This window comes from Battus philenor, unplaced genomic scaffold (genome assembly GCF_028537555.1).
Source record: "Battus philenor isolate CCGP_79_NKW_IND1 unplaced genomic scaffold, ilBatPhil1.0.hap1 SCAF_27, whole genome shotgun sequence".
Classification (NCBI taxonomy): Eukaryota; Metazoa; Arthropoda; class Insecta; order Lepidoptera; family Papilionidae; genus Battus; species Battus philenor.
Genome location: NW_027181690.1, coordinates 1,346,387 through 1,362,531, shown reverse-complemented (window position 1 = coordinate 1,362,531; position 16,145 = coordinate 1,346,387). Strand labels below are relative to the sequence as shown.

The 16,145-nt window shown below is 32.0% G+C and overlaps 1 protein-coding gene across 1 annotated transcript in view; it reads right to left on the bottom strand.

The window, feature by feature from the left end:
• Window positions 1-15,674, bottom strand: part of LOC137925347 (myrosinase 1-like) — a 35,506-nt gene extending 19,832 nt beyond the window's left edge. Inside the window, exons 1-4 of the mRNA XM_068768770.1 lie at window positions 15,604-15,674; window positions 6,389-6,495; window positions 3,318-3,465; window positions 281-447 (exon numbers count right to left, since the gene is read on the bottom strand). Of these exons, the coding sequence (XP_068624871.1) occupies window positions 281-447; window positions 3,318-3,465; window positions 6,389-6,495; window positions 15,604-15,629 (448 nt within the window). The 5' untranslated portion in view covers window positions 15,630-15,674. The remainder of the gene's footprint in view (window positions 1-280; window positions 448-3,317; window positions 3,466-6,388; window positions 6,496-15,603) is intronic.
• Window positions 15,675-16,145: the final 471 nt, after the last annotated feature.

The window sequence follows — 16,145 nt, the reverse complement described above, 5'->3', positions numbered from 1 at the left end:
CTTATGTTATTTTATTTGTAGTTTATTTAATGTTACCTATATTTTACATTACAGATACAAAATTTTATTTTGAGTAGTTTTAATTTAAATTCAATTAATAAATGTATAAATTAACATGTGCTTTTACTTTATGTTTTTAACACTAAACTTCACTACAGTTAGAAATTTACAGGAAATCAATATCAGGTAAGTAGGGGGTCTACCCAACACGGTAAAACATGGCAAGGGGTCTACGAGACAAAAAAGTTTGGGGAACTCTGTATTAGAACATAGGTCTTACCTAAATTTTGTATTCTCTGCGGCAGTTCCCAATGATACAGCGTGACCACGGGTTCGATTCCCCGTTCAAGTAAGCCGTCTATAAGAGCATTGTAGTAGTTTTTCCCATCCTCGCTGATTTTGTCAACAAATCCCGTAGGCAGTAATCGGGGCCATGCGATTGAAAACCTGGTAGATGTTTTAAAACATATATAAATACATTTAAAAAACTTTTAAGTTAAACGATTTTTGATACCCATATTGTGGTGGTTGTGGAAAAATATGTACCTAGTCCGCCATATTGCAACGGCGTCCATCTTGAATTTTAAATTTTGACATAATCATCGTGTTTTACTAGTGTAGCCCTTCCATTTGATACCCATATTGAGGGGGTTAAGGAAAAATATGTAATCCGCCATTTTGTATCGGCGGCCATCTTAGATTTATAATGTTATTGATTTTATTATATTGTATTGTCATCTAAATTAAATGTGTGTACCAAATTTTAGATCAATCTGACAACGTGAAGGTGCATAAATTTCAATTCATAATTTTGACCCAAATAAATTCCGTACGGGTCGAACTAAATAAAACCGTTTAATAACACATATATTTATTACATATTTATTATGCTAATGACTAGCCAACAACTGTTTTATCATCATAATTTCAGCCTATATACGCCTTCGGGCATAGGCAAAAAATTGCTAATTCTATATTTATTCTTCCAAATAAATTTCATCCCCTACAAAGTAATTTCGGTCTGATTAAACATACTTTCGTTAACGCTTTTTCCAGTCCTCAAAATATTAGTAGCCTTGAAGATATTCGAATCGGATTTTATTTCCTTAATCGTGTCGAATCGGTCTTCCTGCAATGGCCTCTGGAGTTTGCTGTTTCGGGCCAAGCCAGAATCACTAATTAGATTGTTTGTTATTAAGCGATATTTATTCTAAAGTAAATCAAATTCAATTATATATATACATAAATAATTACATTCTTTGTCTGTGTGTTTGTTCCGGCTATTCGATATATCCGATAAAACGAAAAAGACTCAATAAATAAACGACAAAACAAGAAAATAAATAATTTTTATTAATTGAATTTGTTAATATATATATATATATATATATATATATATATATATATATATATATATATATATATATATAAATTGAATTTGTTAATAAATATATATATATTAAAATATATCTAATATATAAAATTCTCGTGTCACGGTGTTCGAACTTGAACTCCTCGGAAACGGCTTGACTGATTTTTACCAAATATAATATGCGTATTCAGTAGGTCTGAGAATCGGCTACTATCTATTTTCTATACCCCTAAGTGATAAAGGTTGTTCACACTTAAAAATTTTTTTTATTTTTTTAACAAAATTTTTGGTTTTTATTTTTTTATGATACAGCATACAAGAATACATACAACCATAAATTTTCACCCCTCTACGATCAACCCTTATTTTTTATTTGTAAATTAAAATATCAATTTTTTTTTGCAAAACAACGTTTGCGGGATCAGCTAGTGTATACATATATATATATATATATATATATATATATATATATATATATAAGAAGAAGGATAAAAAGATGTTTCGGATATTCCTGAACTACTAAAGTCCAGCAGTGTAAGAAATTGAAAGTTATATATTATTTTTGGAATTAATTTGTCATAAATACATCACTGAGAATTACTTTGAAATATAAGTAATCAAAAATAAATACTTCTGATGCACCTGTCTCTTAAACGTATGGACAAAAAAAAAGTCTTTCTTTCATTCTAAAACTATTATTGTGAATATCGCTATTATTTTAAATAATTGTTATTATATTTATTATCAACGTCAACACGGCTTTAAATTGTATCTTCTCGTAAATTATTCATTTAGAAAAAAGTTTTAAATAAATACCACAGTACAAGTAACTCGTAACCTCCACTCATTTAAGTTCACACACCCTTCTGCTCCATGAACTAAGCTCAGATGAAGCCGTAAAAGCCTTCTGGCTAACAGCACTCGCATCAACAGAGAATAAGTAAGTCCACTCATATTAAAAGGTCAAAAAACATATGGATAAATTTAACGTGAACTTCACAAAACATATCCATTAAACGTCTATATAACGGAGCATAATTTTCGAAAAGATTCGACGAAATTCGTTATAATTTTCCGTCAATTTTACCAAAATCTTCTTTTTTTTATATAAATATCGATATATTTCAAGGCTTTTATATTGTCTTGCCTTTAAGACCGCTCGCCGGAGGAAAAATTTCAAATAAAAACCATTTTTGGTCATAAGCCAGATGTTTCTCACGTGCGATTACTTTTCTCTTCAAATATTTTTGGTTTAATATAATGCAGCAGTAGTCGTGCATAGCGGAAGTAGCTATATATTAGTCCCTTTCTTAGTTAGGATGGACTTCCGCGAGGTAACGCCTGAATCTATTACACCTTTCTTTTCTATCTACAATATTGTTTCTGAAACCATTAAATTTTGAAGAGGGTGAACTATATATCAACGTACAATATAGGCTAGACATTTCTCTTTGTATTTACAGCTATAACCAAACATGTATAATTAAAACAATTTTTATTATAATATTTTTTACAAAAATAACATACTTGTTTAAGCTATATTATAATAATACTAGCTGATCCCGCAAACGTTGTTTTGCAAAAAAAATTAAAGTTTTTAATTAACAAATGTAAGATAAGGGTTGATCGTAGAGGGGTTAAAATTTAGGTTTGTTTGTATTTTGTATGCTGTATCATAATAAAATAAAAACCAAAAAAATTGTCTAAAAAATTAAAAATAAAATTTAGGGGTGGACCACCCTTATCACTTAGGGGTATGGAAAATAGATAGTAGCCGATTATCAGACATACTGAATACGCATGTAAAATTTGGTAAAAATCGGTCAAGCCGTTTCGGAGGAGTTCAAGTTCGAACACCGTGACACGAGAATTTTATATATTAGATTTGTAACAGAAAAATTATTTACATTTTGCCCAGCTGTGGGATGGGTATAGTGGTACATACCTGTAGAAATGTAATCCGAGTTCCGCAGCTACATTAATATCGTCCTTCCACCTGAAGTATGAATCGCAAGCGATATCCCCTGTTGCATGCCCGGTGACTTTACTCGGATTCGAATGACTAAATGTGTCCCATATGCTCGCAGTTTTGTCTGAAAATAACTTATTAACTTACTTCTACCGAATAGGTTTCACTTAACACGATCACTGCGGCTTGAGGTCGATTCAGCCTCATGGTAAACTTTGCACTGGTGCGGCGCGTAAAACTCGTGTTTTCTCTCTAGTGCGGCGGCTGTTTACACTCAACCGTATGAGGTATGACAAAGACAAATATAGCTTTCTTTATGTCTGCGAAGCATTGACTCAATATTGTAAAAAAATATTGATGAACATGAGGCAGAAAAGGCCTCAACCGCACTACTAGGAAGTTCAGCTTGAGGCTGATTCGACCTCAGCCACACCAGCTGAAAGTTCTTCAAAATTGGGCCCGCAGTGAACGTGTTAATAAGATGTTTAGCATATTAAGAGCCTTGAACGTACATTTATAAATGTATATATACATATACCATTGCCAGTAGTAGAATCTTAATCCTGCCGAGAAGAACCAGGGAAGAACCTCGATAATTATCCTTTTAACGACAATTCAACATCCTTCATGTTATAAATCTATATATACTAGCTGATCCCGCAAACGTTGTTTTGCCAAATAAAAAATAAGTGTTAATCGTAGAGGGGTGAAAATTTATGGTTGTATGTATTCTTGTATGCTGTATCATAAAAAAATTAAAACAAAAAATTTCGTTAAAAAAATTAATGTTTTTTTTTTTTAAGTGTGAACAACCTTTATCACTTAGGGGTATAGAAAATAGATAGTAGCCGATTCTCAGACCTACTGAATACGCATATTAAATTTGGTAAAAATCAGTCAAGCCGTTTCAGAGGAGTTCAAGTTCGAACACCGTGACACGAGAATTTTATATATTAGATATATACATATACTATTGCCAGGTGCAGAATCTTGATTCTGCCGAGAAGAACCAAGAAAAGACCTCGGTAATTATCCTTTTAATGACAATTCTACACATCCCATGTTATTAATCTATATATCATACTAGCTGATCCCCCAAACGTTGTTTTGCCATGTATTTTATTAACAAATAAAAAATAAGAGTTGATCGTAGAGGAGTGAAAATTTAGGTTTATATGTATTTTTGTATGCTGTATTATAAAGAAATAAAAACAAAAATTTTTGTCTAAAAAATAAAAAAATAGGGGTGAACCACCCTTAACATTTAGGGGGATGAAAAATAGATGTCCGATTCTACGCCCTGGCCAATATGCACGCTGAAAATCGGTCGAACCGTTTCGGAGGAGTTCAATCACGCACACCGTGACACGAGAATTTTATTTATTAGATAAAAATCAGTATGATACTAATCTATACAGATTATACATACATACAAACACACACACATTTATATATATATATTATTACATTTTACGTGTAACGGCGAACTTAATGATGGCATTTTCTACCATTTAACTGGAAGGCGGTTCAGAGATAAATTAATACAGGCAGATGAAACAAGTTAATATCATAAAACCAAAAATAAAAAAAAATGTTATAAAATGGACAGGACCACGAGGTACCAGAGCGAGAGGCAGTTCTGGTGTTAAGTAAATATTTACACTTAAGTTATAAACACGTGAACATCCATAAAATAAAATAAAAACTCGTTTAACGTTATGTCAAAGGAAGGTCATTTTAAGACATATTTATTGTAATAAAAAAGTAAAGTAAGATCGTTCAACGAGCAAGTTACATACGAATTGTTTCAAGTGGCATGAATTATTTAAACATGTTTATTTACGTTCAACCAACAGATTTAACAACTACTCTATCAAGGTTCTATGTACCATTAAAGTCATCCAAATTTGCAAGAAATAAATTTAATTCTTTGTATATATATATTCGATATATCTTGCAAGTCAGACGCCCATTGCATGGTATAGACCTAACTAAATATATCTATAGGGAGATATATCATAATCGCCACACTTGGCAGACGAGTTGTTGATCGCAGTGGCAATAGAATCAATGCACTAAATATGAATTGTGTAATATTATATCTCGACTTATTTACTTCATTCTTTCATTTATTCCTATGTCCCCAAGATGGGGCAGATGGCGTCCACAGTACGTCGCCATCCCGAGCGGTCTTAAGCCTCGCGCTTTACTTCGCTCCACGTCATTCCAACTGCCTTCACTTCTGCGGTGATCATCCGACAGGTTTGCTTTGGGCGGCCACGTCTTCGCTTTCCTCGAGGATTCCATTCTAGGCCTTGCCTCGGTATGTGATCAGGGTCCCTTCGGAGCGTGTGGCCTATCCAGTTCCACTTGCGGCGTTTGATCTGCTGCTCGATCGGCATCTCACCGCAGCGTTTCCAGAGACCTACGTTCGAGACTTTCTCAGGCCAGTATATACCGAGAATACGTCGAAGACAGTTGTTAACGAAGACTTGGAGCCGACGCGAGATATCTTTAGTGATCTTCCACGTTTCGCATCCTCAATTACTTCAATTAACATTAATTTATCTCTGAACAGCCCAAACAGTTAACTGTAATGAAATATCTTCGAAAAAAAGTTCGCCGTTATACATACATTATATATATATATATATATATATATATATATATATATATATATGTTATTGTTGTAACAACTCCTAATAGATACCGGACTGTTTGTATTTCGTGCGACAGAGATAACGCTCTACGAAGCCGAAATTAGCCGATTGTCCTTTCCAAAGATCGATGTGCAATATTTATCGCCGGGTACTGTGATTCCAAATTCGAATTACAGTTGTAAAACTATTTAAAGGGTCTATTCCGAGTGATGGAAAAAGATTGCAAGTAGCTTTTTTTTTAAAAGAAAAACCAGACCAGACCAGCCCTTTGTTTATTATATATTTCTTTTATCATACGAATTCTATTAGATATATCAATGATAATCATTATTATTTAAATGTTTAATAAATGTAAATTAAAAGGATGATAATATAGCGTTTACTCACCGCTTACATTCCACGCACCTTCCACCTGGTATGAGGATGTTGCTGATCCAAATCTGAACCCAGGAGGAAATTTCCTTGCGCAGCATATCAAGTCAGGCAACAATATACTGTTACATAAATATTTCAAGTTAATAAAGGTTTTTTCCTCTACCATGTAACTTACAGATTTATGGCTGTATTTGCCTTTGCTTTTAGGGGTCCCCACCTTGGGATAAGCTCTTTTTTAAATTATATTTTTTTGGAAATTTTTTTTACTTTACCTCTTCCAAACGTCACATCAACTTCTACTCTTTTCGACTAACTTTCATCACAATTTCTTTAGTAATTTTATCATTTCTCTTTTTATACATTACCTCTCTCTTTACTATTTCATCATTATTACATTTACAGTTTTACTTTGCACTAATTACATAGATTTTATTATCATGTAAATGAATCATATCTATTTATTTATAACGTTTTTTACTTTTTATGTATTTATCGTATATATTACATTGTTATGTACTTTTAAATTATTTTGTCTAAATATTTGACTATTACCCGACCAAGTTGAGGAGTTATTTAATGGCCCTAGTTTTTGGGGTCCTCGTTCCTTCTTTCGTGTTCGGAGCAGAAACTACATCATCGGGTACATATTTTTTTTAAATTTTATTCACAATTCCCTTTCATTCTTCCCTTCACAATCTCTACCTTTCCTTCTCTTTCACACATCGCTTTTCTTCCCTCGTTCTCATTTTTAGGTCACAGATTATTACAGTTTCATAGTTTATTTGACTCGTATATAACTTTTAAAAACATTCTATTTCTGTTGCGGGTGTTTAGAGTCAAGGAGCTGAACTACCACTAGCTTTCTAAAGCAGACGATAGATTGGTTTTCGTGGTAGTACCACATGGGTTCCTGGGATAGCGTAAACAATGCCTTGTGATGGGTTGTCCCGAATGACGTAGAACAATCCGATATCTCTCAAACAGTATAGAGCGACCGCAGAGAAAGTTTTAGCAGGAATCATAAATAATATATTCGTTTTAAAAAAGAGAGCCATTGGACCTTCTTGAGAAAACGGTTTAAAAAAATCAATATTCTTACGTTTACAATAATTGTAATAAATTAAAAAAAAACTGGGGACGTCCATAGTGTATTTACAAGACACTGATTAATTGTCTAAATCAAAGTTTTTAATGCTAAAAACCTGTATTTCATTTGTAATAAACGGAATCAGGTTTTTAAATAAAATTCCGCGAAACATAATTGGTAGATCATTTATAAAATTATAAATGCATATAAAAAGTAAATTGCCGCCTCGCTTTACCCATCATCAACAAATTTATTCCCTGTTTTAAATCGCTCATGCCGCAGGTAAACAGTCTTTAAAGTTACCACATCATCACCGTACACGAAATTTTAACAATTCTTCAGCTACTTTGGCATATTTTTAAACGGTTTTATTTAGTTCGACCCGTACGGAATTTATTTGGATCAAAATTAGAAATTGAAATTTAAGCACCTTCCCGTTGTCGGATTGATCTGAAATTTGGTACACACATTTAATTTAGATGACAATACAATATAATAAAATCAATAACATTATAAATTTAAGACGGCCGCCGATACAGAATGGCGGATTACATATTTTTCCTTAACCCCCTCAATATGGGTATCAAATGAAAGGGCTAGTAAAACACGATCATTATGTCAAAATATAAAATTCAAGATGGACGCCGTTCCAATATGGCGGACTAGGTACATATTTTCCACAACCACCACAATATGGGTATCAAAAAACCGTTTAACTTAAAAGTTTTTTAAATGTATTTATTGCAATTTAAAACAAATATAAGTCAACGCGTTGTACAAAATCCATGATGCTTGAAAACGGCTAACATGAGCTCATTCTTCTGGCTGTGGAAAGATATAAACAGGTCGCTGTTTTTTTAAATTCACTACAGACAATCTCAATCGATTAAACTATCATAGATCTTCATTTAAACACAGACAGCTACAAGACGTAATTACAGTAGTTCCCGGTATAAAAATTCATTCACATTTTTGATCAAACCTAGTAATTTATAACTTCAAAATAAATACAATAAATTCCAAAAATAAGTGACGTATATAGTGTATTTAAAACGCATCACGAAGAACTGGCATTGTTCATTCAAGGTAATTACATTTTCTTAATACCTTCCCTAATACATTATTTATATACCACTTATAAAATTAAAAATAAATATAAAAGTAAATTGATACAAAAAAACATATTATTTTATAAACGAATATTTAAATGATTTTTTCTTTGTTTAGGTCGGTGATTCCCAAAGTGATCTATATCGACCCCTAGGGTTCTATGACAACCTGCAAGGGGTCTACATCAGCGAAAAACAAATTTGGGGGTCCATGAACTGAAAATGGGGGTCCACGATAGTTGATCTCAACACATACACTAATAGTACCTATTTACTTACATCATACTATTTTATAATACCAAAACATTTACATTGTTTATAAAAGTACCTATTAAGTAAAAAAAATATATATGTTTATAAAATTGCGTAAGTTATAAGATGTTGGTATTCGCTTTGTGGTCGCAATACATTTTGAACTTGTAAAAACCTGAGAGTCGCGGTCTCGTGTTTATTTAATGTTACGTATATTTTACATAACAGATACAAAATTTTATTTTGAGTAGTTTTAATTTAAATTCAATTAATAAATATATAAATAAACATGTGTTTTTACTTTAAGTTTTTAACACTAAACTTCACTACAGTTAGAAATTGACAGGAAATCAATATCAGTTAAGTAGGGGGTCTACCCAACACAGAAAAACATGGCAAGGGGTCTACGACACAAAAAAGTTTGGGGAACTCTGGTTTAGGTTATATTTGATAGAAAGTATATTAACACAAATTCTTTTTTATTAATTGACAATAGGTCAATTAATAAAAAAGAATCAAAATGTTGACGATCAATAAGTCGTGTTGAAAGTCCAATTTTGAATAAATAAATTTTATATTTATCTGTGTAACTATCACCTCATTATTGAGCTTTGTTTTGGCCAATCTGTAGATTGTCCCTTCCACTCCCCCCAAAAAAGTTTTTTTTTTTAAAGTGTCTTATTGTGTAGATTATTATTTAAAATATAATTCACTATTCTTGTCATTTATTTATTTAATAAAACATACATGATATACAAAAGAAATATGTACACTACAACCTATCACTCTTTATATATTTTTAAAGCATTCCTTGTTCTTACTTATATCATTACGAATATGTAATATTCAGTTTGTACGCAGGAGTAAGAATCTCTCATTCAGGGGCGACTTAACCTTTCGTGCAGGGTGTCTCAGGAGGCGTCACGGCGCTCCCTGAGACAGCTAAGAGCATCGTCCACGACCATCATGGTACAACAAAGTCATGACGGAAGCGGCCAGCCAGAGCGGTGGCGCCAGTTATCTAACATGAGCGCCCTATGAGCGACTACTTTTTCGAACATTTTATTGCAACTCGAAATAAAAGTTTTTTCACACACGAAACAGAAATTAGATACATTTCGCTTCTATTTCGCTGTCCATAAAAGTTAAAACACAAAACGAAACATAACTATCGCGGTTCGCCGCTTAGTTTCGCAACAGAGATGTGCTACAGGCATAAAAACAATGAGTGTTATTCTGCCGTCATAAGATGAAAGGCCGTAACTTACACCATACTGTAAGCTATACCTACTTATAAAATAGCTTGTTGGAATATGAAAAAACTTTGTTGTTACGACGGCAAAGTTAATAGTTATAGCCGCGGGGGAGAGGGGTTAGGTCTAGGGGGCGCCAGGGTTTCATTGCACACGGGCGCTACACGAGTTAGAGCTGCCCTTGATCCTGATACATTACAAAGACTTTAGTTTACAAGGAACAACAAATCAATTAGTTGAACAAAACAACATTGTACGAAGACTAAAGATATTTATTGACGACATCAATGTGAGCAAAAGATTCAATACAAATAATTCCTTGATTTGACAGTGACACATTCTTCGCCCTCTCTTTCTCAATCTCTCTCTCTCTTTCTTTCTCTCTATCTATTCTCTGATAGATGTTGGTCTTGTGAGGTTGTAGATTTGTCGATCAGTGCTCGAAATGAAATTAAAAATTTTTTCACTATTGGTGTCCGCATCTGTGTGACCCGGATACACTGTTTCTTCATCGACAGGGTTGTTATTGGAGGAGCAGTTCTCTTTCGGTAGCTAATGCCGTCGTATTGTTACTCAGACACTGCTCCCGATTCGCATCCAAAAGACGTAACCATGTGACCTTATGTAAAAACTCCGCTTAACTTACCGGACCTTCTCAAGAAAAAATCTACAGCAGCATCTTTTGATGAGTTGGCCCGGCACATTGTCCTAAATCTCAAGGCATTTAACGGTCTGAAGCGCTTGGGCAGCGACTTGAAATAAAATAATGTACCAACTAATATGTAATTAAGTATTCCAAATTGTATTGTTAATATGTATAAATTTTAGGTGTATTTACCCATAAGAGAAAATTGTGTAAGAAAAATTGTAAAAAACGTATAAAACGCTATCGTGTCTCGCAGCTGGGAGAAGAAAGATCCGTATCAAATAGCGGCAACCCTCTCCCAACTGTCTGCGTTTAGTTTTAGCAATAAATAAAAATTGTAATAAAAACACTAGCGATACAAATTAGAATTAATAAAAAAAATGCTGCCTGTATTAAAGTATCCTTCTTTGTTATGTTTCTCTTTTCTAGCAGTACTAGTGCTTGTGGTGACTCATGTTGGTGGATTCCCTGTTTTTAGGAGTCGAAGACATTCTTCCTGATCTATTTAAACATACACTTAACATATTTCTCTACAAATTTTTCGACTAATTTATCTCAAATAAGAACGAAAAGTCAAATAAAACACTTGACACATGAGCGTGAATCTTACACTGCTTTTTAAAAGTTCATTGACCGCATCAATGCTTCAATAAAACTTTTAAACCGAACCTACGTTATAAATTGCCCTCGGCGTTTTAATCGACTTTAAATAAAAACTTCGTCGTTAAATGCAAGATAATTAGGGAGGCAACAGGTTTTAAATCTAATTTTTAAGTATATATCTGTTATAAGTAATAAAAAAAAACTATATAATGATATAAATGATATGATATAAATCTTTGTACAGTACCCGGGAATAAATTCGTTCTTGTCATTCTTTACATTTATTTCAAACATCGCCCTCCATGTCTTATCTTCACTCCTCGGGTATCACAGTTTTGTTTCTAATTGACTAGTGTATTTTTATTCACTTGATATATTGTTAACAAACATTTTTATTTCTACTTCACCTTGCAAAGAGAATTGAAGGTGCGTTTATTAAATTTGCAAAGTATACTATTTATAAAATTAAAAAAATATAAAGACTACTACCCTTGTGATGTTTTATCTCTAATGAAGATTTTAATATTAATTTTTTTATTACTTTCGTTAATACATATTTGTATTTTAATAGCCATTTCAAATTTGTAATGCTGAAATGGAGATGAAATTAGCCATTTATGGAGATACTTCCTGATTCTTCTCCACAACTATAATACCTTGCGAAGCAGAGTCGAATATTAAAAAAATTTCAATTAATAAGAGTTCTGTTAAATGCTGGAAACATTGAATAAATTTATTTTATCTTTAAGGAGAAACTACCTACAATACCCGGCGATAAATATTGCACATCGATTTTTGGAAACAGAATCGGCTAATTTCGGCGTTGTAGTGCGTTATCTCTATCGCACGAAATACAACGACTAGCAAAACGTCACATAGGTAGTGTGGGACAGAGATAGTGCTTTTAGTGTTAATTTATGACATGAAATTGTTTTTCATCAAATTATTTTTATGTACTTTTTCGTTAAAAAATATTGCCGAATTACGTATTTAATTGCGGATCGCTAAAAATTTCAAATTTGTGAAAAGCGGCCCTGACTAACAAGCAGTTTGACCACCCCTGTTATATATGATTGCCAATGCACACAAATAAGTTTCCATAGAATGGTCAGCAGTGTCTATATATACTACACTATTGTTTCTGTGAAAGTTATTGTACTTAGCCTTAAGGCTTTTACAGCTTCGTCGGGACAGACTTCACGGAACGGAAGGTTCTGTGAACCTGAAAATAAATTATACTGAGCTCTACCGATACCACAATGAAGTCGCAAACTTGCCTGCCAAGCGTAGGGATTTATGGTATAGCCCTCTATAAGTATCTTTGAGGGAGGTATATGTCTTGTAATGGTCGTGTATAGGCTAAATCAGTGATTCCCAAAGTGGTCTATATCGACCCCTAGGTGTCTATGACAACCTGCAAGGGGTCTACGTCAGCGAAAAAAAATTTGGGGGTCCACGACAGTGTATGTGTATACACTGATAGTACCTATTTACCTACATCATACTATCTTATAATATCAAAATATTGACATTATTTATAAAAGTACCTATGAAGTAAAAAAAATATTGTATATGTTTATAAAATCGTGTAAGTTGTAGGATTATTAAATTAACATGTGTTTTTACTTTAGGTTTTTAACACTAAACTTCACTACAGTTTGAAATTTACAGGAAATCGATATCAGGTAAGTAGGGGGTCTACCCAACACGAAAAAACATGGCAAGGGGTCTACGACACAGAAAAGTTTGGGGAACTCTGGGCTAAAACGACGATGGTTCATTTTAATTAAACAGAGACATTAGAGATTAGAGAGTAGTGTATTGTAATACAAGTTGTAATACAATTGCCCACAAATGTATTACTAATTTTACAAAGCCCAGAGAAATATAAAATAAGCTTTTCTTTTTCTTAAAGAGAGAATCGGCTAATTTCGGGTTCGTAGAACGCTATCTCTGTCCCACATTACTTATGTCACGTTTTGTCAGTCGTTGTATTTCGTGCTACAGAGATAACGCTGTACGAAGTCGAAATTAGCCGATTGTCTCTTTTCAAAGGTCGATTAGCAAACTATCGCCGGTTACTGCACACTGGTAAATGTATTGAGAGCCACAAATAATCTTTTAAAGAGCTGTACGAGGCGTCCGAGCCGCAGGTTTGACCTCCCCTGCTACATAATTAATACATATACAAAGTGTAAGTTATTATAGATTGTGCCGCAGGAATCGAACCCGTGATCTGCGATTACCACTCTCAGTCGTTTACCGCTACGCTACCATTGCTCATTAAAATAAATATGTCTATTTTATTATTATTATATATATATAGAAATATCACACAATAAATTAAAGGCGTCTCTCGTACCCATATCTTTGAAAAGGATTGGGTCATTTTCTTTCTTTTAATAATTTTATCACGTAGTGCTTGTATTTTTTTACTTTTACTTACTTTCTACCTTTACTCTATCTTTCCCTTTCCTTACAATTTTCCCTCTCTTTCAAAACAGATATACTCTAATGATCTTTTTTTTATTGGCCCCCACTATTGGGGGCCTCTCGTACCCCTAACTTAATGGGATCAGGGACTTTATTATTCAATAATTTTTCCGTATTTTCTTTATTAATCACTCTCTTTCACGCGTCACAATATCTTCCATTCTTTACTTTCGTCCTTCACAATATCTTTCGTTTTGCTCTTTTATACCTTCTTTCTTTCCTCGCCTTTCTTCCATCATCTTCTTACTCTAAGGTGGCTAGGTACATTTATTTATTTATTTTGTTCTTACATTTTATTTTTACTAATGATATTGTTAAAATGGCCACGAAAACCCGTCGGAGTTAATTATGGGGTCTTTTCAAATATTGTTTGAATCCATAGTAGATTTTAGTTTAAGGAAACGTATATATAATATATATTTATAATAAATATAACGTATGTATCTCAATCTGTCCCTTATTAATAGATAAATATATATTTATTATAAAAGAATGCAATGTTTTTATTACAATATATTTGCGCATAATATATCTAAATTATTGTGTTATTTATGTATGTGTATAATGTTTAATACAATAATATATTTAATTCAACAATATTGATTTATTTATTTATAACATTTTTTATTTTTTGATTGCATTCTCTACCAATTAACGCAAGGCGGTTCAGAGATAAATTAATACAGGCAGATGAAACAAGTTAATATCATAAAACCAAAAAATAAAATACAAAAGTAAAATTATTTACATAAAATACATTATGTGAATATACTAGTGGATACTACTTACTATAAATATATTATTATACCACAATATATATTTAAATATCTATATACACTAATTATATAAATATATTAAATAATAAAATCCAATGATCGTAACAATTCCGTCAGCTTGTTAAGCGACAGCTTTCAAGCCTTCTAAATATATATATAAATTAAACATATATATAAACCTATAATACAATATCTACACAATGTAAAGGGACTAATTGATAAAAATGCTGGTAATAAAATGGTTTTATTACTGTATTAAGTGAATTTATGACATTTATTAAAAAAAGAACGCGTCTGATTTTGTTGTGTGTTCATAAAGGTGTGTTTGAAACCATTGTTGGTTTAAAATGAATGATGCCGTTATAGGAGAACGCATATTTATTTTATTTTCTAATAATTTTAATGAATATATAAAGATATAGCATGATCTGTTCCAAATTCAAAATAATTTATAATAATCTTTTTAAAATCCACATTTATTTTGACATTATATGCAATAACCTACCATCAGTTGTAACTAAATGCCCTTGAATGTTTTCTCAATTTAAGATATATGTATATTTTTACTAACAATATATATGTTCCATTATAAAAGACACCGTAGTTAGTAAAAACACTAAGTTTAATAAAACACTAAATAGATTCAGATCATTTTCGGTAACAAAAAATGTTAAAAAAATATTACAAAATAAAAACTCCTTGGAAGTAGAAATTTAAAATATCAAAACGTAATATTTAAAAAAATATATTTTTCATTTTATATGACAGCCAATGGACGCCATTTTAACTTTATCTATTATTATTTTTTTTTTAAACAAGAAACGAAATCATTTCTATAATAAAATCAACTCACCTATAACTATGTAATTAATTTGATACATAAATAAATTGTTTTCATATATTATTCTCTTAATTATATTCCAATATATAACGATAAATATTTATTTAGTTTTAAAAATCAAAATTCTATATTTAATTTTGACAAGACACATTGATGTCACCACTCACCTAAAAACAACAAGCTTCATTGCCATCTTTCAACCAACTGACTACGTATATCATTACTCGCTGTATATATATAAACATATATGTCCACGCGTGGTCGCTACAAAAACACAAAGACTTTACCTCCGTCAATCAAGCAATAAACGGAATCTTTTTACATACATCTCTTTCATCGCTGTACAAAAACACTGGCAGTCAAATTTAATATCTATGTAATAGTAATATGGTTGATAATACAATAGCAGTGGAGATATGAAAGACAAGCATTTCAACAAGTTTTAACAACTGTTCATATGTATCTTGAATTCAATTTTTATTAGGAATGACGAGTAAATCTCTTTCAGTAATAATAAAGCGGATATTTTTGTGCAACTGAATAAAGTTGTTACACCTACAGGTTGATTTATAATTGAAATAAAAGTTTAAAAGAGATGAATTAGCTTGCTGTCAATAAATAAATAGTACATCCTATAGTTCGATTATCTGTATACAATCTTAAATAATTGATTATTTCTGCATTAATTATATAGGATTGTGGAAGGATT